Below are 23,359 nucleotides of genomic sequence, written 5' to 3'. Positions count from 1 at the left end.
AACAAAAGCCGTGCACCTTAAGCCTAAGACTGAGAAGTCTCCCATCACCTTATTAATTTAGATACACCTGCAGATATAAATATGTATACATATGTTTTTATGGGGAGCGATACATGAGGCATTAAGGGTTTCTTAAATTGGTGAGTGTGGCTATTATTCCAGACACGTGGGGCTAGCGAGAGCAGCCATTTGGGGAGGGTGGCGGGGGCCGGGGCGCCGCGGAGGGGTGCGCGGGTGGGGGCTGTGCCCGCCCCCCCGGGGCCGCGGCGGGGCGGTGCTGGCGGGGCGGCGGCCGCCGGCGTTAAGACCCGGGGGCTGCGCTGCTCGGAAAGGCAACGTCGCTTTTTGAGAGCTGGAGAAATTCCCCCCCTGTGCGGTCCGTGAGGCGAGAGGAGAGAAGTCAGTCACCTGGCGGTGAAGGACAGTAAAACAGGAACGAAGGGGGAAATCTCTGCTTCTCTCCCTCTCTCCCTTCTCTCTTCTGCAAAAGATCCACCTCCTGTTTTCCTCCCAACTCTTTTAGCATAACCTTCAAAGAAGACCATCCCCTACAGACTTTCTTATCTTTTTTTTTTACTATTATTATTATTATTATTATTGAGAGAATACCTTTAGCTGCAAAACAATTTTTGAGTCTATGCAGGACTTAGGGGATTTTGTTATCTTACCAGCGAAATTGTTCATCGCTAATGTCTTGCCCTCACAGGGTGCGAAATTAGCTACCAGACTAGGCATGACGGAGAAAGGCTTTTATCATAGACTATTCTCTCCAGTTTGAACACATTTGCTTGAAATTTGCTGCATGATGCTGTCCAGGAAAGCAGGATTTTTTCTCGGGATGCAGCGATTCGCTGGTTTCTGAGCTTATTGCAGAAGAAAAAATAATCTTTAAACTGACTGGATTTTTTTTTTTTTGCTGTCTCCTCCTTTCATTGCCAGAGGACGCGAATCTCTTTCACCAGAGAAGGATCACCTGTCGCTTTAATCCTTAAGGGAGTTCTTTTTTTAAAAAAAAAAAAAAGTGAAATACTTTATTATTTATTTATTTATTTATTTATTTATTTATTTATTTATTTTAATCGGTGGAGGCGTGATCGCGGAGAATGAGACTGAGGGGAGCTGCCAGGGTTTGGAGGACAAGGCTGAGTTTAGGCTGGAAACTGAGACACTAGATTTCCCCCTCCTTTTTTTTTTTTTTTCCCCCTTGTATTTTTTTATTTATTTATTTTTTGGCACAACTTCCCTAGTTCCCCCTCCGCTCCGCTCCGCTCCGCTCAGTTTCGCTCTATGGACAGATCAGCAAACCTGGACACGGAGGAGCTCAAGGTAGGCGACCCGCCGGGTGCCGTCATGATGATTTGGGTTGGATCCCGTCCTGTCCTCTCCGCTGCCTGGCCGCGGGGGCGGGGGCTGCGCGGGGCGGTGCGGGGCGGTGCGCGGGGCTCCCGCAGCCCCGGGCGGGGGGCGCGGAGCCGGGCGCAGCCGCCCCGCGGTTGGGGGGAAGCGCTGGAGAGCAGCTGCCACAGCCGAGCGCGGCTTCCCCCTCCGCCTGCGCGGCCACAAGCTTCGTCATAATAGTATTAATAATAATGATGATGAGAGTGATGATGATGGTCATGATGGTGGTGATGATGGTGATGGTGCTGCCCGTGTGCTCTCGGCGTTGCATCAGCACTGGGGGCAGCGCCGGGCGCAGCAGTAATCTCGCCCGGGGAGGAGGCGGCAGCGGACCCGCGGGTTTCCCGGCAGAAGTTGCCTCTGAAGCCTTCCTCACCAGGGCATCTCCTCTTCTTCCTCCTCCTCCCCTCGCCGCCGGGAGCGAGGGGGAACCCCCCTCCCCCCCGCCCCCCCACCAGTCCCCGGCGCGGCGCCCGGGTCCCCTCCCCGAGCCGAGGACGCGGCGGCGGGGTGCGGGGCAGGGGGCGCCGGGTCGGCCCCCGGTTCCGGGGCCTCTTGAACAATAAAACTTTGCATTAGGACGGTGCAAGTGTGAGGATTCCCCCCCGGCCCAGCTCTGGCTCCCTCCCTGCTGAAGGAGCATGCCTGAGAGCGCTGAGCATGCTCCTTTGCGGAGATGGAGAGCATGACCACACCTGCTGTTAGACCCCCCAGCCCTGAGTGAAATTTGGCTTAAATAATAATAATAATAATACAACAAATATAAATCTCTCTATCAATCTATGCGGGGGTTAAGAGGGTGGGGCGGAGGCGGCGAGGGGGAGCGGGCGCATGGGGCGAGCGCGGCGGGACCGCCGGGCGGGCGGGAGGGAAGCGACAGCCGAGCAGGAGCCGGAGGGGCCGTGGGGGGACGCACACCTCGCCGCGGGGGTGGCGGAGGTATCGCTGCAGGGCTAAGGAAGCGATGGGAGAGGAAGGGGAAGATAGCCTTCCTCCCCCGCCGCACGCACAGCCATCCTCGGGACACCCACTCAGGACGCCGGCTTCCCCGCGGATGAGGAGGGCTCTCCGCCGGGGAGGTAAACTCCGGTGAGCACTTAAGTGCTGCCGCGGGCTCCTTTCCTTCTCGGACAAGGCTGTCTGTATGACATCAATGAATAACTAGATTCACTCCCCCAGTCTTGCTCGCAACTGCTATAAATCCCCTGAGGAAAGGCAGACCAGAACTGTAGCACTGCTTGGGAATTTGACGTGACGGAAGCGCAGGACGGAGAAGGTAATAAAACAATTGCTTGCTTGAGAACCACTGATCTTCATAGCGCTTCAAGTACTGCCACGCCGCAAATGCTGCCTGCCTGAGCTGGGGAGTCCTCTCCCTCCTGCCTCAGCCTTTCCAAGATTTACAGGAGACAGCTGGCGTGGGAAAGACAGGAGCCGAGTCTTCCAATTAAGGGGGAAAAAAAAGTTTTATTTCAATGGTTTATTTTTAAAGGGTCTTTAAAGAAAATACGCTAAAAGGGGACAGCACTTTGCAGGAATTGTCCTTAAAGCCTGAGGCACGTCCCGCTGTGAGGGGGCGTCCAGGCGCAGGGCTGGTGTAGAGGAAGGGGCTTCCATTAATCTCGTAGTCATCTGCGCTGCAATTAAGACTAATGTTGCAGCGTGTACAGGCTGGGCGACCTTGAGCAAAGCAGCGTAGCTGAGAAGTGGTACTGCTCCTAAGCATCAGTAGTTTAATATATATTTTTTTTTAATTTCCCCCCTTCCCCTCATAAGAATGAGAAGAGCTTCAAAAGGAGGCATTTCTGTAGATGCTGTGAGGATCCGGGAGGCTTTCTGGGACGAGCCGCTTTGGCACAATGCTTTTTCCTGGCTTTCCCAGGTGTTGTATCAATGCGTGGCTGCTGGGGAGTGATTTCAAAGGCAAGCAGGGTGCCGGCGGAAGCGGGAGCGGTGCCCGGAGCGGCTGCTGACGGGCTGCTCCGCCCGCCTCGCCGCCGGCAGGGGGTGGTACGGGCCCGGCCGATGGCCCCGCGCCTCCTCGCCCTGCGCCCGCTGCAGCCGGCAGGAATTTCCCACCCTGACGGGGCTCCTTGTGCCAAACGGTGATGCAAAGCAGCCGTACATCTTGCACCAGCAATTTTGGGTTTTCCCGCAGTGCGAAGCGTCCGGCCGCTTTCCCACCAGTAGGAATATAAGGGGGGCAAAGCTCTTGGGGACTAAAGCGATTCCCAGCTGGTGACCTTGCTGTAGTTGGGCACAATAACGAGTGGCTCCAACACTGCTCTGAGTTGTGAAAAGCTTTCCTCAATTTCTGGCTAGTCTCAGGAGAGCTTAAGTCATTTCAGTGCTCCACTCCTTCTCCCTTGGGCCATCAGCAGTCCCTTGCCAGACCGAAGGGACGGAGTCGGGGTGTACCGTTAGCAGGCAGCTGTAGGTCGCGAGGTGTTGAGTGAGCTCTCACCCACATCCTACTGCACAGAGGGTTCATATCAAGAATGTCAAACGTGGTAGCAGGTTGTCATAGCAGAACTTGCCAAGAATTTAAGAAACAGGCTGGACGCTCTCATTGATACTGGGTTTTCTCCATTATGACAAATGTATGCCAGTAAGCATCCAAAAAAAAAAAAAAAAAGATAACTTCTCTACTAATACTACAAGTCAAGTGTGCTTGCTCTAATGATAAGAAGTAATAATGATATTGAAAATACATACCATGTGATATATAAAGCTTTTATACATCTCAGATCAGGCATTAAATATAAATTTGAAATCTCTGTGTTATGTGTTGCACTGATTGTAATGAATTCTGAATTATATATACGATGATATATAATGAATATATGTTTTGAAAGGTCATTTGTGGAAAACAGAACAAGTATCATGCGTGCAACACCTGCTAATGAAGGTAGGTGTGCTTCCCCTTACTAGTCCATGCACGAATTCCTGATAAAACAGATCAGTACTGAAGAGAGAGACTACTCTTCCAGAGATTTTGAGCTGTTCTGGTTTTCCTTTGATCTGTCTCATCTTCTGTCTCAGATGCATACATGAACTTTCTTCTGACTTTTTAATTCACAAGCCTGTGGGGCTTTTGTTTTAAAGGAGTAGTACTGAAAACACAGACTAAATAATTCTGTCATAGTTGCACTGTAGTCTTGGGATTAGTGTTGTGAAGCGCTTTCTGTTACCTAAAGTGTATGCGATTGTCTATACCTACATTTTAAACATACATGAAACTGTATGACTGTATTATGTACTTTGTAGGGCTTTGTAATTTGTATGTGTGTATAAAATACGATGAATTAACTTGCAAACTTTGCATTTAATGTATTCAAAACTTACATTGATGCATTTGTATTTCATTGCTTGAAATTGTTCGAGTTTGTCTTGCAAGGAAGGGTGGAGAGACCTTTGCATTTACTGGACCGCTGTTGACTTGTGATTGTCATTGACACTGCATAGGTTGTTACAGATTTTGTCCTTCACATTTGTCCAGTTGTTTGACAGACAATTCCTTTAATATATATCGCGACCATTTCTTTTATGTTTGTTTAGTAACCAAAATCTGTGTAAGGTCTTAGTGGGAGATAGCATTCCTTGTAGTCTATAAAGCACTTATACTTTTCTTGAGGAAAGTTGGTTTGTAATTGAACATACGATAACAGTGAGATTATTAGCATGATGGAATTAAAAACATCCTGGAAACCATTTCTTATTACTTGAAGATGCTGGTTCAGTGAGAATTTTTCATTACAAACCCATGATGTTATTTTTAATAGTGTGTTTAAGTGTCTTGAAATTATCACTTTTAATATGCAAAAAATGTTAAACACTACGGTATTTCTAGATCATCTTGTAAACATTAGCTGAATTTATTTATTCATTTCATGAGAAAATATTTACAGTCTGTTTATGGTTTTACATTTTCTGGTGATATAAAACTACTTACTTAACATCCGCATGAAACTGGTCACAGATGAGGTTTTGCGATATTAGTCTTCCAAGGTGATTTATGTAATCTATGAAATATTTGATAAAGAAGTTGAAACAAGGAAACCACAAGAGTTTAAATAAGAGTTTGATTCAGTAGTTTTGTGGTCTTAAACATGTAAATAACTTCACTGTTTAAATTAACAGGGGAACTAATACCCAGAGGAATTCTGTATTTTTTTATTTTTTAAAGAAGGAGTCAAAGAAACTCATGTGCTTGGTGTGGTGTGGGAGGACTTTTGATGAGACTAGGTAGGTGGTTATATTTCTGTTTTAAGTTAGTCATTCCATAATGAAAAGTGTAGTACTCTATAGCACTCAACATATTCTTATGAAAGTCTACTTCATTTATTCATGTCTCTACTTGGGACACAGACATCTTAGTGGGGATGCTAAGGGATTTATCTTTTAATGCAAAACCTTCTGTCTCCTACCCTTCTCTACCTACAGCCCTCCAAGAATCCGTCATGTTTTACTAGGGCCCTATAAGCAATACTCAATAAAGACAATTAACCTTTGCATTTGCAGTCAGAGAATTCAGCCTTTAAACCATTCTTCATGAAAGGTCAAGCTGAATTGACTTTAAAGTAATATACATGCAAATTCCTTTTCTCTGTGTTCTTATTGTGGATTTCCTCTTTGTCTCTCAGTATGTGCAAAAACTAGACGTAGTCCAGGAGGCTGGAGAGAATTCTATGCATAAGATATAGTTGTTCAGCAGACATAGAAAAAAGGTCAAGACAACGGCAGTGCTCTCAGTATACACTTTAGAAATCATTCCGGTACTATCACTACCAAGAAACAGTACTGACCTGTGGCCGAGCTTTTTGACATTGTACATTACAGCTTTGCTAAGCTCAACACTCTTTAAATGGAAAATACATCAAAATCTGAAGGCTTGGTTAAAGGGAAAAAAAGCACTTTATCTTCCTGTTCTCCATGGCTTTTGTGATAAATTTTGTGTTTTCTTCTGCCACCATATTCTGTACTTTAAAAAAATAGATGTAAGAGATTTACATAAAGGTTGGCAACACATTATTTTTTTCTGGAAAGGAAGAGGTTAGTGTGTGATGCTATTGTAGGTTGTTTTATAGGTCTGACTGTAAGACTTGGAGACAATGTATAACTCATGCTAGAGCCTTTGAAAGATAAATCAGTCTAATGTGAAGGAATATTTGGGAGTCCCAGTCATGCTTTCTTAGTATGTCCCTTAACATTTTGGAGATTGATATCGCCTTCCCAGCTTGCTGATTAGGCCACAAGCAAGACTGTTTGTAAGGTATTATGGCAGAAATGTCACAAGAGAGTTTTCCTGTGAAATCATTTCACCTTGTGCTATTTTACATTAACTTTGTAAATCCATGTCCAACATAGTTGTTTCTTCATCCTCTAAGGATCCAGCATTCCAAAGGACAAGGATCAGGATTCAAATATGAAAAAAAAATATGCAGAGTTACAAATAAACACTTTTCTCACTTTAACATGGAAGTTCCAGGGGCCTCTTCATAGGGAAAACGCTCTCATTTTATTCTCTCTTCATTCGAAGGAAACCTGGGGAACATGGCTTAGAAGTTATACCATTGTCTTTATTTTGAAATACTCTTAATTACATTTAAAGAGCTTACAGAAACCTACTTAACTTCCCATTGTACATTTAGCTGCAGCCATATATAATGCCATTGTAAAGCTAGAATTGCTTAACAGTCCAAGAATGAAGATTGACATTTATCTACTAAGCCATCAGATCCTTTGCTAATTCTCAGATATTACATGTTAACTGTTTGTCCCACAACAAAACCCTCCTTTGTGAAGAAAGATCTTGGGAGGTTGCTATCCCCAAGCACCGGGTTTTGTTCCTTGTCACAGGAAGGAATGTCTGTTGGCTAAGCCACAGCAGTAGGAGACACAAAATGTGAGATTTTATTCTCTCAGTTAGCAATATTACTGCTGCTAATCACATAAGGCCAGATTTACCGAGGTACTAAGTCAAAGCAAGCTTGTGGTGCTCAACAACTTTAATAAAAAAAAAAAAAAAAAGAAAAAAAATGTGTGCTGTCTGTATCCCCCTTCTTATACCTCTAGATAACCCGTTAAGGAGGATTGTGTGATTTAACTCCTGTGTATTTGCTCTACTTGAAAAGTACTGTATGAGGACAGAGTATCTTTCTGCAATTTTAAATGAGCAGTACTTTGTTAAAACAGTGCAGTTACATCAGCAGAAGTACATCAGTGATACGTCTAAAAATCACTGCCACAAGCAGTAGCATGCCTCAGGCATAAAAATCTGGCCTTTAGCCATATTTCTCTGTTTTATCAGTCCTCTTCAGTTCATCTGGGCAGCATGGTCTGGAATTTATAGGTTCCACCTTCTTGCTCCTACAACTCTTGAACAGACAAATTATGTTAGTAAACGGATGCCGCCACTACTGAAAAAATCACTTCCTTTCCAGTTTCTAAGGAGGTAATTGTGTACGTTCAATGAAAGTACATAAACTGAAAACCCAATTAATTTGAATTTGTGCTTTCTAAATGCGTTGTTCTTTGTACCATGATCCTGAGTGAAAATGTATTATTACAGCATTTTGGATTGTGCAGGTTTTTTTAGGCTTTATCATCTGTATCAGTCTGGAAAGAGCAGATTGTTGAACCAGATCCACACAGGTAGTTTTGCTGTTCAAGAGCAGTGTTGATGATACTTGTACTTCTCAGTTATGTGGGTCGTCTTCTACTCAAAATTGTTCCTAAGGTATTTGAATTAGAGTCATGAAAGGGGAAAAACTCGCTAACTTCATACTGAATATAAGCAATGCAATTGCCCCAGTTCAGAAGGTACATGGCACAACAGCTCTTTAAAATCAGTATAGATTTTAATTCAGGAAAACTTTTAGAGAAAATAAATTTATTTTAAAATAGCAAAATTATCTGATTGATTGGTACATTGGTTGTTGATATATTGTGCTGTGTTGGGACCTGTAGCTGAGAAAAAATGCTAAAAGCCACTGAATTCACAGGTAGCATTATTTCCAGGTGAAGTTATTCAGTAATACTAAATTATGTTCTTTCTAGTTAAAGCTAGTCCTCATGCGCAAAGCACTCCATAAACAGCTCTGCTCCTTAACTAGTAGAAGACAAGTAAATTAACTGTGTTACAAGAAGGTTTCACATTTGCTAAACTCAGAGTTGCATTTAATGAATCACCAACATACATAAAACAATCAAAACTAAAAGTAGAAAATCAATAGAGCCCTTGCTGCTTTATAAGCTGGTATGTTTCTGCACATAGATCAACAGAGATGACAAAAGTTGAAAGTCAATCTAAAATTTCACAAGTTACCTATAATAAAGAGGAAGAGAGCCAATTGAATTGAACCTCAGAATCTGGATTTTATCTCGCATTCAATTTAAAGCCTTTTATTGGAAAGAGTGTTAAATCTGAGCTCAGAAAGGTGCCTGGCCATCACACATCCAGCCTGCGTGCCGTGTGCTGGGAGGGCGTCAGGGCTGGGTAGCCCCCTCTCCGTTCTCTGTCTTTCCTGAATGCACTTGTGGCTTGGGCATAGATGTGGTTTGGCTATAAGTAGCTTTGGAAGTAGTCAAGCCATTAACAGGCTCATTATGAGAGCTCAAAGTCCTGTATCTTCCAGGAACATTCATTACTGCCTTTAGGAGCTGCTACAAGGAAGGTGCCTACAGTGCAGTAGAGGCTCAGTCCTGGAAAGCCATCCGCAAAGACCCCACCAGGCACTGAGTGTCCGCAGATGCCTCAGTTTTCCCTAGCGATGCTGCTTAGGCACATCATGCTAATGACTAATGCATTTATTTCCCATCTGGACTGAGAGGACTATCTTAGGGGCACTGATATTCATCTACTAGCTATGTCGAATTCTCCTGAGGACTGTGATCCAGTGAGGGTGCTCAAATGATGAATTCTTTGCAAGCATGAGTTCAGCACACAATAGCAGCCCCAATGGCTTTCACTTGATAAATGGCCAAATGAGGTAAAAATGCCTGGATCTTCCCCTTTATGGGAAAGATTTTTTTACTATTAGCTTAAATCACATATATTTCTAACAATAAAAGGTGATTGTGGCACAACTTGGAGGGGCTGTTTCTATTTTGAAGAAAAGATTGAGCCAATTTTCTTCACTCAAAGCGATTGCTTGGTCATCATAGTCCAGTAAAACATCTAAGAATGTGAATCTCAGTCTAAAAGAGAGACTCCTGTCAAGGTTGTGAGGCTTCAGGAGATACATAAGATTTCAGTTTGCATCTTGGTTTGGTGTTGGGTTTTTTTTTTGGGGGGGATTGGTGGTAAATTTGTCTTGGCTAATTCAGGAGTCTCTCTGCTAAGCAGGCTGGCTGTTGTAAATCCCATTCACTGGGAAATATATGTGTGAGGAACAAAGCTGAATGATCTATGCCCCAATAAATGGCAGAGAGCATTTCAGAATGCATTACAAAGAGACTGGAAGTTTTTCCAAGAACACTACTTAGCCTTAAAGCTGAAACTCATGGCATCATTTATTACTTTCAATAGTTCAAATATTAGCTGTGAATAAGTACAAACTAGGAGTCACTCACTATAAAAATACACTCCTCCAAAATGACACAAAATCCTAATCGTCTCTGAAGTTTAGAAGAGTTCAGGCAAAAAAAGAAAAAGACAAAAATTTGGACTAAGATCCATCTGTGCTTTGTTTTGCTTGAGTCATCACCAACAGATGGCAAATACTCTGTAGAAATCACTCAGCTGAGTTACTCCAGTTTGTGGGGTACCTAAGGCATCTACCCATAGTTCTAACTTTATACTCTTTGGCAGAAACTCAGTTTCCTTTGAAGGTTCAGACAGGTACCAGCAAGCAGGCTTGTGCATAATTATGCCTTCAGATGCAGTACCCATTATGTAAATATTGGTAATAATTCTCTTTCCTTTTATTTCTTCCACAACAATAGGTTTAAGTCCTAACACGAGCCTGCCTAGCTGTGTCAAACTTTATAGGCGGTTGCAAAAATAGCTAGCAACAAGCTGGTATTGACTGTCACTTCCTGTAGGACTCAAGTTGACACCTACTATTTCAGATATACTTCAGTTTAGAAATATTCTACATGCCATTTCCCAAAGACTTCTGCAGTTGAGCAGACACGAGATGAATGCAAAAACTGTCTGTTATGTAGAGTCATGTTCCCACTTAATCTTCATGCAGGGAAAATTATTATTACATTTCATCAATGTTTTATTAGATTTTCTTGAAAAATTTGGCAGAAGAATATCATCCTTCAGAGACTAACAACAAGTTAGTGTGTGCTGTTTCCCCAATACTGGCGTTGATATTCTCATTTTGGTAAGTATATCTTGTTTTCAGGGGAGCGAGATACTATTTTTAGAATTGATCTCATACCTTCCTTTGTTTCTCCCCCAACTCATTATGAGGTGCAAGTGTGTATGTGATTGGAAAATGATCTATTTGCCCAGAAGAGACCTCTACCTAGTTAAGCTCCTATTTTGTTCAGTATTAATTTAGATGAGGTAGATAATATTCACTGTTCATGTAAATATGTCATCTACCCAGTCTACCGAGACCACTTGCGCTATTGCTTAATAAAATTATGGGTATGTGAGTAGTGTCTCTGTGTCTCATGATAAAATTTCCATCATACTGCTGATGGGCATAAAACAGAAGGCACCCTTTGCCAAGGTGCTGTCTGTCCTATTGAACCTGGACTTTTGTAAGCCTTGATCAATGAATAAATGTATCTAGCAGGCAGCAAACTGCAGCATGATGAGCAGAGCAAAGAGGGAGCACCTAGGAGAGCTGCACTGAAGCCTAGCACCTGATATGTCAAGAATTATAGATTATATTGAGTAAAATTCATTTCAGTTTTGGGCATATGCTGCTGCATCAGACTACAATGCTATTATTTTGTAATAGACATACAGAGCTTGCCAATGCAGTTTTAGAATAGCCAAGTGGAATGTAAAGATTTCAAGTCAAAAGGGAAGGCTGAGCGGTGCAATAACAAATGACAGCACAGTGATCATGTGCTGAGCTGGTGGCAAACTGAATCAAAATGGCTATATAGCTGTCTGCACTATTGTTCATGCTGATGCCTCACTGACATATCTTAATTATTCACAGATTTAGCACTATGTTTTGTAATTTTTTAAAAAACAGGATAATGGAGTGTTTTGTGCTAATATTGCCATTCAGTAAACAATGTGTGGGTGGCGTGTGCAACATTTAGATGCATGTGGGAAAGATAATGGGCGAAATTTATTTCTCTAGGTGCTAGAAAAGTCAAATGACTACTCAGAAAATTTGTAGGAAGCACACATCTGTGGATATGGGCTTGCACAGGAGGTAATGGAAGCAGAAAAATCTGAAAATCTATGAAAGCAGATGATGTTGCTATTGCCAGTATGAGCTGGACGGTGTTAAGACAGATACCTCTTACTGTCCCAATGGAGCATTACCAGTGAATTGGTATGCCACGTGTTTTATAGTTTTCTGATCTAAGTATAGGATCAAAACCTGCACTCCTGGGCACTGCAAATTTCCCTTAAATCTATGGTTGGGACCCATTTGACTTGGTATTCACTGGATATTATTTTAGGGAAAACCTGTCCTCTTCTGTTGAACAGGTGCACTTTTCTGTTTCTCATAATGCCAAATAATTTTTTTGCTACCTCACTCCTCAAGAAGGAGCTAACGGTACTAGCAATTACAGGTATCAATATTGTTTTCTCCACCTGTGGAGAAGATAGCTTACGTCTGCTTATAAAACTAATAAAATCAATTACATTTGTCTTATGATGCTACTGTGATTTTTCTTTAAAACAGAGGCTACTTAAGTTGCAATTTCTATGACTCTATCGTCACATCTTTGTCTGTGTGCATAAGAGGACTCATTTACATTTTAAATTATGGGGGGTTTAATAATTTATCACAATGCCAAAATATTCTATAGCATTAATATGTAAATGCTTCCTGAATCTTCATGTGACTCCCCCCAGATAAAGCTGGTAGCATGAAGAGGAAGGGAACAGGAGAGGATGACAAGATGCAAGTCTACTGGAAGAAGCCAGTAGCACGATGCGAGCCAAGTGAAGGTGCCTTCCATTGTCCTACCCAAGCCAGTTCAATACAGTTCTGTGCTTTTCTCTCACTCTCACTTGACCTGCCAGCAAGTTGCACATATTGAATGTGCTTAACTTTTCTAGCAATGATAAAGTGCCATCAATTTTAATTTTAGAGGGAATAAACACTTTTAAACCAAGAGCCAAAGGAAAATGCAGCTGAATCAGTAGTAGTGCAGAGGTAGGACACTCGGTTGGAGGGCTGGTGGGGGGCAGCTGGTAGCTGGAGCATCTTAAATTGGATCACCACTCACAAAATGGAAGTGGGGAAAAGCAGGTGCATATAATATTTTTCAGAGTGTGTATATGCTGTGAGTTGCTGCTATTCACATTATTCCAGAATTTGGCCCAAGAATCATGATGCAAGGGCAGATGGTTGAGACATATTTTACACAAATTGCGTACTTGCTGCAGAAGGTTATGATGGTGGTTTTATTTGTTGTTTCTTTCATTATTATCATTAGATGTCTGATTTAAATAAAGAGGTCTAAAATTGCCTAAATGGTTTTTTTTCCTTTGATCTTGTTAACTAAAAAACAATTGTGAAAGTTTCACTATGAAAAGAATATGTGCTACACGAGGAAGTTAAATACCTATTTCCACTTCAGATAAAAGCCCAGTTTCCCTTACCTTGCAATGACTTGGAGTTCATTCATATGTATTTTTACCCCAGTAACATAGAAATTATTGTTCTTTGTGAAAGAATTTACCTGAAACAGATTTAAATGCAATCTCAGAGCACAAAACATGAAACAAGAAAACAGAGTTAAACTTTTAAAACAACCAATTTTATTCTGCACGCAGCAATTACTTCTGCTGTCAGAAGGAATAAAGTTTATTGCTGTTGGAAACTTGTAAAAAGTCAAATGTGTTCCTGTAAAATGCCTTGTCAACTGCAAGTAAACAAGACCACACCTTTCAAGAAGCAGGCATCTCCATATTTTAGTATCAACAAGGTTTGTGTCCTAAATAACTGCACAGAAGTAGTTACAAAAATGTGATTTGAATGAAGAGAAGGAAATGTTATATTCCTATGTGGCAAAGAAATCCTGCTCACTGACTTTGTAAACTGCCTCAGCCAGAATACACGTGATTCAACTGTTCATCTCACAGGGAGCTGAGAGATGCCTATATCCAAAAGTTGAAGTGGGATTCATATGGATGTCTTTGTGACTGTTATTACAATTTGTCGTGGTTTAACGCGGCAGGCAGCTAAAACAACCACACAGTCCTTCCCTCGCTCTGTCCCCCTCCCCGCCAGGGGGACGGGGAAGAGAATTGGAGAGAAGAAAAACGTAAAACTCATGGGTTGAGATAAAGATAGTTTAATAGGACAGAAAAGGAAGATGATGATGATGATGATGATGATGATAACAATAGTAATAACAATAAAAAAACCAAACAAGGGCTGCACAATTGCTCACCACCTGCAGACCATCAATGCCCAGCTAGTTCCCAAGCTGCAGTCCAGCCCCTGGCCAACTTGGGAAAAGTTATATACTGAGCATGACATCATATGGTATGGAATAGCCCTTTGGCCAGTTTGGGTCAGCTGTCCTGGCTGTGTCCCCTCCCAGCTTCTTGTGCGCTGCCAGCCTCCTTGTTAGCCAGGCAGTGTGAGATGCTGAAAAGTCCTTGACTTGGTGTAAACATTGCCTAGCAACAATGAAAAACATCAGTGTGTTATCAACATTATTCTCGTACTAAATCCAAAACACAGCACCATACCAGCTACTAAAAAGAAAATAAACTCTATCCCAGCTGAAACCAGGACACGCTTCAAGAAAACTAATCCTTATATCAGTACGAGTCATATCACAATTAAGTCTAATGACAGATGCAATCTCTGTTTTTTTATTAAAAAAATACCTTTCAGGAGAAGAGGAGAAAGGAGGAGGAAGAATTACCTGTCTGCTCAATTTATTCTGTTTTAATCTAGAGCCAATGATTTTTTTTTTTTTAACATACCTTTAAAAAACCATACCTTTCAAAAGAAATAGGTAAAATTGTAATGCGTTCCTCATATACAGTCTGTATCAGGATCAGTTTGATGGGTAGTCTGCTTTTATTGGTACCTTCTTCTGAAAAAAACACACAAATGCAACCCCCAAAGCTGTAAATTTTCACAGACCAGGACTAAGAATGAGACGGCAATGCTATTTACTGGGATAAATCAGGTGCTACTAACAGAATTTCAATACCAAAGGTTAATAATATCATCATCAGTAGCTCCTGAAAGAGACCTGACTGCCTAAAGGCAACTTAATTTTAAACACTGAGACAAGTCAATCAGTATACACCTAAAAATATGCATTGAGGGATGCGGTTTGCATACATTACAGCCTTGTTTTTTCTTTCTAACTTGTGAGATCTTGAATTCTTTTGTTCACTTATCAAGAACGTAGGCACATATATATTTCTTTGTAGGGTATGGGTCTGCTTGCAGCTGGTCATTGGGTAGAGAAAGAGAGTTTCTAGGGGAAAGACAGGGCACAGAGAAATAGCCTTCCACTCAAAATTCTGTGTTTCCCATCCTAGTGTTAAAACATCTCTCTCACCAGGCTATTTGTCCAGTGATAAGGGGATGTTGGTGAGTTAAAAATATAAATGTCAGCTCAGCCAATGTACATTGACTACAGCCTGAGCAGTTAGAAGGTGGGCTTATTTCCCCATTTTTACATTTTGCATTATCAGAACTGATAGCCTGTAACATTTAAAGTGGCTGAGGGCACAGTGAAAAGCAAAATACAGAGATGTCAGTAAAGCTGTCTCAGTGCTCTTGGGAGCAGTACCCTGGATCATGACTAAATGGATGTTTCTGACCAAGTGCCAACAATTTTGGCAAGGCTGTGTGAAGGAATAAATCTATGGAACTCAACTTTTTTTTTAAAAAAAATAAAATTAAAACACCTATTATGAGCTCCAAGTGTGGGGTTTTTTTATTATTTGTGTTTCATGGAACCCAATGTCAATGATGAAGGGAGAAACCCACTTTCACTTGACACACTTTGTTACACACTTTGTTACACTTTTTGCTCTGAATATGCTATGATTAGACTTATTATGTGAGGAAATATCCACATAGGCTAGCAGAGAAGGTATTTCTGTTCATGGTCATAGGATAAATTAAGAAAATTATTTCCTCGACATCTGCTTGGACTATCAGACTCAGAAAGCAAATGGTTCTGGACCTTTTAAGTCATGTAGAAGAATAAGATTTATTGAAGAAAATGTAGTTACCTATTGACTCCTGGAAAGCAGTACAGCAAACCTGATTTTAGGTGTAATTTAGAACACAATGAATTCAGGAAAGTTGTAGTTTTATCAAGGGCATTGCTCTTAAAACTTTTCTGAAAAGTCATTTTGAAAGACTGTCACTAGCTAGGCCCAATAATTAATACTGCAGCAAAATATCAGTGAAAAAAAATAGCTGATGGCAAAATACCATATCCACAAGGTATCAGTTCTGGGGCTTCCTCCAGTTCCCCCATCCGTGGGATATATGTATGCTCACCTGTAGCACTCGCTGAAGAAGTAGTATGGAGGAAGCAGGTCCATCACCCATCAGGTGGGTCATGCCGCTTCTGTGAGCAAGGTTATGGGAAAGAGATGCAGCTATGAGTCAGCGGCTGCCTTGCCTCCACCACTGAGGCTTCTTTGACACAGAAATTGACATTAAAGCTAATATACTGCATCACAATTTAGGAAATCTAAAATTTGCTTCTGGGAAAGACTTCTGTTTCCTAACTTCTCTAAAAAAGGCAAAATCTACAGGAGACATCTGCTTTATCTGCACAAGGGAAGATCATGTGCTGTTTTACGAATACATAAGTAGAAAAAGACTTTTCTTCAATAGCTTACAGCTGATATGGAGAAAGAGAACCAAACATAATGAGGATAATACCAGACCTTTGCTTCTATTTATTTTAATTTTCTACTGCCTTTTTACCTTACCTCTTCTGAGTTAGCTTTGTGGCCTTTCAGTAGTTTTCAGAAAAACATTCCTAAGAAAAAAGATTTTTGCTGGCCAGTTTGCTGATGTAGTGTTCTACAGTAGCTGAACCACAGCCATCTTTTGCTTTGAATTCTGCTAAGTATAATTCAACTTTTTTCTGAGTACTATGTGTATTAAAAACTGTATATATGTACATATAGAGTTATATGTGTGTACAGCTTTTATAGGACAGTATAGGTTTTTTTTCTTTATTTTTAATTTTTAGACTTCTTTTTTTTATAACAGTGCTTTAAAAAGTCTGTTATTGTAGAATTAGCCTGTGTTGATTTGGATCTGAGTTTGTAAGTACTCATCAGAACAATCTCATTAATTTCAGTAAAATGAGGAAAATCTTGCCGAAATTTTTAGATTAATATTCATTTTCCAGACTTGAAAATATAACGCATGTATTGTGACATGATTGCAACAGAAGAAATATTCACCGAAGCAGGTGGGAAAAATTTTCCTATGTCATGACCAGTGAGACAGGCACCAGTTTTGTGCTCATCGACCTTGTTGCTGTCTAGTGGCTTTCTGTACCACACACCCTCATTAATGGCAGCAAAGTTCAATCAACACGTAGAACCAGGGCGGTGCGTGAGTCTAGTTACTGCAGCAGCGTGCGTGTGTGTGATAATGAGCATTTTGTAGCCGAGAGCGTAACAACAAAGACAATAAGTGTCAAAATTTGAAGGTCTTGACAATAACTGGCAAGGGCACCTTAGTTTTTTGTAACTGCCGTAGCAATTAATCACAGTGAGGATCTTTTGATTGAATCTTTCCTCGGCCAAGGTTTTCCTGAAGAGGCAGAGGTTTCGCACCCACCTCGGCTCGGCAGCGGCGCCAGGGACGGACTGACCCACGCTCCGGGGGAGGAGGTGTCGGGCAGCTCTGGCTCTGCCGCAGCAATCTCTCCTGGTGGTGCAGCACCCATGACTCTTCGGCCGGCTCTGACTCGGACACCTTTCCCTTCTACGTTGTAAAAGCAACTCTGCTGAAAACAGTGAGGTTTCAGGCCGTATTATTTTCCCTTTATGAAGTCTATAAAAGAAGGCAGTCCCTGTTGTTACCTTTCTCTGGCTCAAGCCCCTTGAAGCATCTTCTCTTTCTGCTTGGAGGTGGCTGAGTCTTCTTTAATGACGTGATGGGGAATTGGTGTATATGGAGGATGGATTCTCCATTGCTGCTAGCTTCAACTCAGTAGATTAAACTTCAGCTCAGCTTTAACTCAAAAAATCAAGCACAAGCATTTTTTTTTTAGAGCTTTTCACTACTTATGGATGGAAGAAAATGTAGGCTAGTCATAAAAATAAGGGTCAGCGTTGCAGCTTTTGCAGCCATGTCATCACATATATTCTTTCTTTCTTGCACTGAACCACTTACAGCCTGTAATACACTGAACAGAGATTTTATGTCTCCTTTTTCCTTCAGTTTCCAGCAAGGAAAACAAGTGCTCTGCTTCAGCAAGTGAATCCACCCATGCTTGTGATACATACACAGGCTATGTATGTGAGAATTATACCAACAATTATTGTTTAGGAGTGCTCTGCATGCAGATGCCACAGAGAGTATTGAAAATGTATCACATAGTTATGGGAAACACAATAGGAATCTTTCTGCGAGTGAAATAATTATATTTTAGCCACGTTGGAACCAAACAATCTAGCCAGCTCTAAGTCTTTATTCACATGTAAAAAGATCATTTATGCATTGTAATGCACCCTTGTCCAAATAATTGTGCTGGAATATTGTATGAAAGTTTTTGAACAGCTCTGTAATAGCCATACTGTTGGATGACAGCAGTATCATTAGTAGCCTGCATAAGTATTTCTAACCATGTGCAAATTCATCTTTTATTCCATTGTAATTTATCACACAGTTTTTACCTCCTATATATTTCAAGAGAAATTAACTGTACTTGAAATGCTTCCCAAGCCTAATCAGCTCCATGTGTAGGTTAGATAATTTCATGTTGGTGTAGGGTGGAAGTGCTGTTCCAAGGCTCACATCTGCAGAGGGGTGCTGGAAGACGGGGTGGTTCAGAGGAGAGCCACAAAACAGGGAAGGTTGCCGTTCAAGGTCTGTTTATCTGGTGAGGCACAGTGATTTGTAAGGCAACCAGAGGCATCTCTCAAAGATCCCTAATGTGTCTATTTGAAATACTTTTGATGAAGTCCTTCAGCAAAGGTTCTTAACCTTTAAGCATCAAAATCCTCTCGTGAACTGTAACTGAATAAAAGAGAGGACATATATAATCAGTGTCACTTCTCCAGGAATGGAAATTGAAGAAAATATCCCTAAGTACTTGTACTGTCTTTATATGGTGTCCCCAAGCATCCTCCTATGATCACCAATTACTTCTCTGATCTGCTGTGGCTGGTTTTGTGGTCTTAAATAACCGAACAACATTGGTTCTAATGCCTGCACTAGCTCAAGTATTTTGAACATCTTGAAAACTACCCGCCCAGTGAAAGTCTGAATGAGCTTGGCCTGTTTAATTTAACAAACAAACAAAAGAATGAGACTTGACTTGATAGAATACAGAGTAACTTCGGCATATTAAGGGACTTCATTGTAGTGGAGAAGGGCATAATAATATGTGCTCAGGGCACGAACGTAAACATATCCCCATCAGGCACACGAATTTATAAAAGGGAGCATGATTAGCTGCTGGAGTAAACTTACCAGGAAAGAGATGAATTGTCAGTCCCTTGATGTTTACAGGTTGAGACTGAATGCCTTTCAAGACAATATGCCTAAGGCAGTCATAAATTATGCTTTAGTTTAATTTGTGTTACCAGCTCAATATGAGTAAATAAGCTAAATGGGTGAAAGAAACCTGTGACATTGAGGATAATCCAATTGTTCCTTAAGACATTAAATATCTGGAAAAATGGAGTAATCTCAAAATCTCTGACTGAAACATTAACAAAACAAAGCAATGTTTGCAAGTGCCATAAGCACATTTTCAAATGAGCTGCCGATTTTTTAGTAGGTATGTGCAGAGTAATTAATTTTACCGCTTTTTATTTTGGCCAAGGTTTTGTGGAAGAGATATATTGCATTTCTGAAAGCAGTGTAGCCATCCCCAAATCAACCGAATGTATGTGCTATAGCACCTTTCACAGGTGCATGTATATAGTATACAAATGGCAACCATGGCTTGACTTTAATTGCATTTGTTGTGAAGCCAAATTTCTTGCTGACTTTTTCAAAAGAATTCAGTTGCACAAAGATTTAAAAAATAGATTTGCAGGGCATTCCTTTGTCATAAAGACATAGCATCTTTCATCTGGAAAATCAAACCTCCTGTCCTTCTAGAATCTAATAGAAAGTATTTTCAAATGGTAATAGTATTCTAGGCAGAAATGCAGAGCACTATAATTTGCTGTCTGAAAATATAATTTAGGAGTTGTAATATATTCCCTAATTAAAAATATCATGCACAGTAGTGATTTTATTATTCATGTATTATCTGGACCATTGAACTAATCTGAAGAAAAGCACTATTCTCAAGGGCACAAGTGAAGAGGTTCCCTTCCTATTTTTACAAACAAACCATTTGCTTTCCAGTAAAAAGGACTTTTTTGTTTGTTTGTTTGAAAAATGACTTACTATACCTTGCTATGCAATTATTATTAGACTTCAGCTAAATACAGGTTATATTTCTTGTCTGAAGGAACATACACAATTATGTTCATGACTTTTTGTTTTGTAGTATATATGGGTAATACTTCATAAATGTAAATAAATAGGAGATTGAGAACCAAAATAAATACTATGTAAATCTTATGATTTTTAACTATAAGAGTAAAGCTAATTTTCAATAATTTGAAAGAAATTGGAATACATAAAATGTGGTTGCTCTATAGTGTCATGTTTTTGTCTCAGACGGCAGCTAAGCACCAGGCAGCTGCTCGCTCACTCCTCTGCCCACCAAGGGGATGGGGAGGAGAATGAAAAAACAACATCGTGGGTTGAGATAAAGACAGTTTAATAGAATAACAAAGGTAGATAACAACAACAACAATAATAATAAACAAGTGATGCAGAAATTCAATTGCTCACCACAACAGAAGGAAAAAACCAACAACCGGATGCCCAGTCTGTTTCTGAGCAGGGATCCCGCTTCCTGGCGGGATTCCCCAGTTATACCCAGAGCATGATGTTGTATGGCAGGGAACATCCCTTTGGACAGTCTGGGTCAGTGTCCTGGCTGTGCTCTCCCAGCTTCTGCTGCACCTGGCAGGGTGCAGGAAGCTGAAAAGTCCTTGGCTTAGTGTAGACACTACAACTAGCTAGCAACAACTAAAACCATCAGTGTGTTATCAACATTATTCTCATACTAAACCCAAAACACGGACGTATACCAGCTACTAGAAAGAAGATTAACTCTATCTCAGCCGAAACCGGGATATATAGTTATTTTCTGTTGCATCAAGCCTACAAGTATAAAGTTTTGGTTCATGTGTATTACAAGTTTTTGTCCGTGTCAATGACGAGCGGAGTCAGTCTGTTCCAGATTCAAGCTGCAGAGACTCGGCTCTGAAGCTCAGACTGTAGCAGTAAACCCAGGCGAGGTCTGCAGGTCCCAAATTCAGTCCCTGTGGACGGCCCAAAGACATAAATTCTTCTACATGGCAGAATATACTGGTGAATACTATACAATATGAAATATACAGTATATAAAATCTACTATGTACTTTCAAAAAATTTATCCATTTTTTCAATTGTATTAGGTAGTCTGATGAAAGATGTTGGGCTGTTTTTCCTTAAACATCTGTGCCTACAAATACTACTGCTTTTGCTCTTCTGAGCATTCAGATGCTACGTATATTTCATTAACACTAAGTTATAAAGGACAAGGGTTTATTTCTTCTAAATTTTACTAGATCTGTTTTACATTTTCTAGAAAAAAAGCGCCATTTTTCCAGATCATGTTTTTGAATTTTCATTGCTTTTTCACTACATGTCTTTTAACTAAAACATCTTTATCTCTGCTCTCCAAAACCCTGAAATCAAGAACTCAGAAATCTCTTTATGTAGTACAAACATGCAGTCCATATTTACTTTCTTAGTAAATTGGCCTAGCGTAAAAATTTGAGATTCAGGACAAATCATTTGGAAAACTAAAGTTTGAACCCCAGAACTGAGCAATGCTGCAGTGGCACCTAAATGATCACCTTTCCTGTGTAGATTTCCAGATACTGAAGTTCCTTATGCTTTACTAGAATTAAAATAAAATGTCAAGTATGTATATGTTCTCTAATCTCTTTCTTCTGGAAAATAGCATTACTTGTATTGTAAAAACTTCTGCTCAATACATTTTATTTTATGTTTTTGTTGTGCCATGAGTGATTTTTTTTACAGTATGCTACTTTTGCACTGCACTACAAAAATAAAAATCTTTTTTTTAATAATTAAACCAAATTTATAATGATGTTTATGCAGCTGAGTTCTAATGTTGATTCTGTCTAGCTGAAACCAATACAAGTTCAAAACTAATTCTTCCGGACTAATTGTTTGACTCATGGCAAGGCATTGTATTCAACAAATGCAGCATAAAATGTAAGGATTATGTAGACAAAGCTCAAAGGTAAACTCAGCGTTCCAGTCTGCTGACAAAACTTACTTATTTGTCTTAAAATTCTGAGCTGTTACACTTCAATAATTCTCTTTTACACCACAGAATATATCTGGAGAATTCCACAGCATTTCTAAATTTCCTATCAAACACAACACAGAAATTATACTGCCCTTTTATTTGCTGAGTGCTGTCTCACAAAGAAGTAATAAGATAGAGAGAGAAGATAGCCTGAAGCCCAGGATACAGTTATGGCCTATAAGTGCTTTGTTTTTTCTCAGCATGAGTTTGCTAATTCGCATATTAATTGGTGTTCACATATCATCACTTTGTCATTAGGAATCCAGTTACTGCATTCAAGCACAAGAAGACTATCTCACCGTATTTTCTGTTGGCACAGGGTACTTTTCCTTTCTAGTTTGGTTTTTTTTTTTAAAAAAAAAGTAAGCCCATGCAATACTGGAGTGGAAATGCCGGTTCCAAAGTTTATACATACACATGTGTAGCAAAATTTTTCATAGGTCGTGTGCTTATGAAATTAAATAAGAAAATTCTGTACATATCTCTTAAATCTATTGCTAAATACAGCTTTACCTTCAGAGAAAACCAGATTAAGCCATTTAGTGTTGTCTAACACTAGGTCATAACCAGCAATTTTTTTCCTTCATGCTAAAGTAGCTTAATCCATTAATCCTTATGCAAAATGTAAATGTTTATATTAGGCAATTAAAACAAGGGTTTGTTGTGCTCTTGTTCTTTTTCTCTTTCAATATACAGCTAATGTATTACTCAATAAATTTTGTCTTTCATTTTTTTTCTTGCTGCACTGAAACTCTGTTGCTTGAAAATCCAGATATACGTTCTAGAAAACCAAGTTTTCTTCTGGCTGGAAATTTTAAGCAAGTGTTCATTATATTCAAAACTGAATTTCTATCTATTTTGGATTTTTCTAATGAAATAGCTAAATGTTATTGATTGAAGGTTTAATGTTATTCCTTACCCTAGCAGCCAAAATATGCAAAATAATTGCAACTGTACATGCATTAAGCCCACCAAAATGCAGAATTGTGGTGGAAACTAATACCTTGGTATGGTGAAGTGAAAAATTCTTGCATGATACTTATTAAACCAAAGGAAGCCGGAGAGAATCATCTCAGAATGGTGTAAGATGACGTATTCTTTTATACAAAGTGAAAATGGATGGGGCCCTATCTGCAAGTACTTTGGAGGAGAGGTTTAAGATCTAAAACAATCA

At 40.3% G+C, this 23,359-nt stretch overlaps 1 protein-coding gene across 1 annotated transcript in view; it reads left to right on the top strand.

Annotated features, from left to right (window-relative positions):
• The first annotated feature begins 1,190 nt into the window (after positions 1–1,190).
• SGCZ (sarcoglycan zeta) overlaps positions 1,191–23,359 on the top strand; it is a 484,691-nt gene continuing 462,522 nt past the window's right edge. The window contains exon 1 of the mRNA XM_054825539.1: positions 1,191–1,326. Coding sequence (XP_054681514.1) covers positions 1,288–1,326 — 39 coding nt within the window. The 5' untranslated portion in view covers positions 1,191–1,287. The remainder of the gene's footprint in view (positions 1,327–23,359) is intronic.

The sequence above is a fragment of the Grus americana genome, chromosome 4 (assembly GCF_028858705.1).
Source record: "Grus americana isolate bGruAme1 chromosome 4, bGruAme1.mat, whole genome shotgun sequence".
Taxonomy (NCBI): domain Eukaryota; kingdom Metazoa; phylum Chordata; class Aves; order Gruiformes; family Gruidae; genus Grus; species Grus americana.
This window is presented reverse-complemented; position numbering and strand designations above follow the sequence as displayed.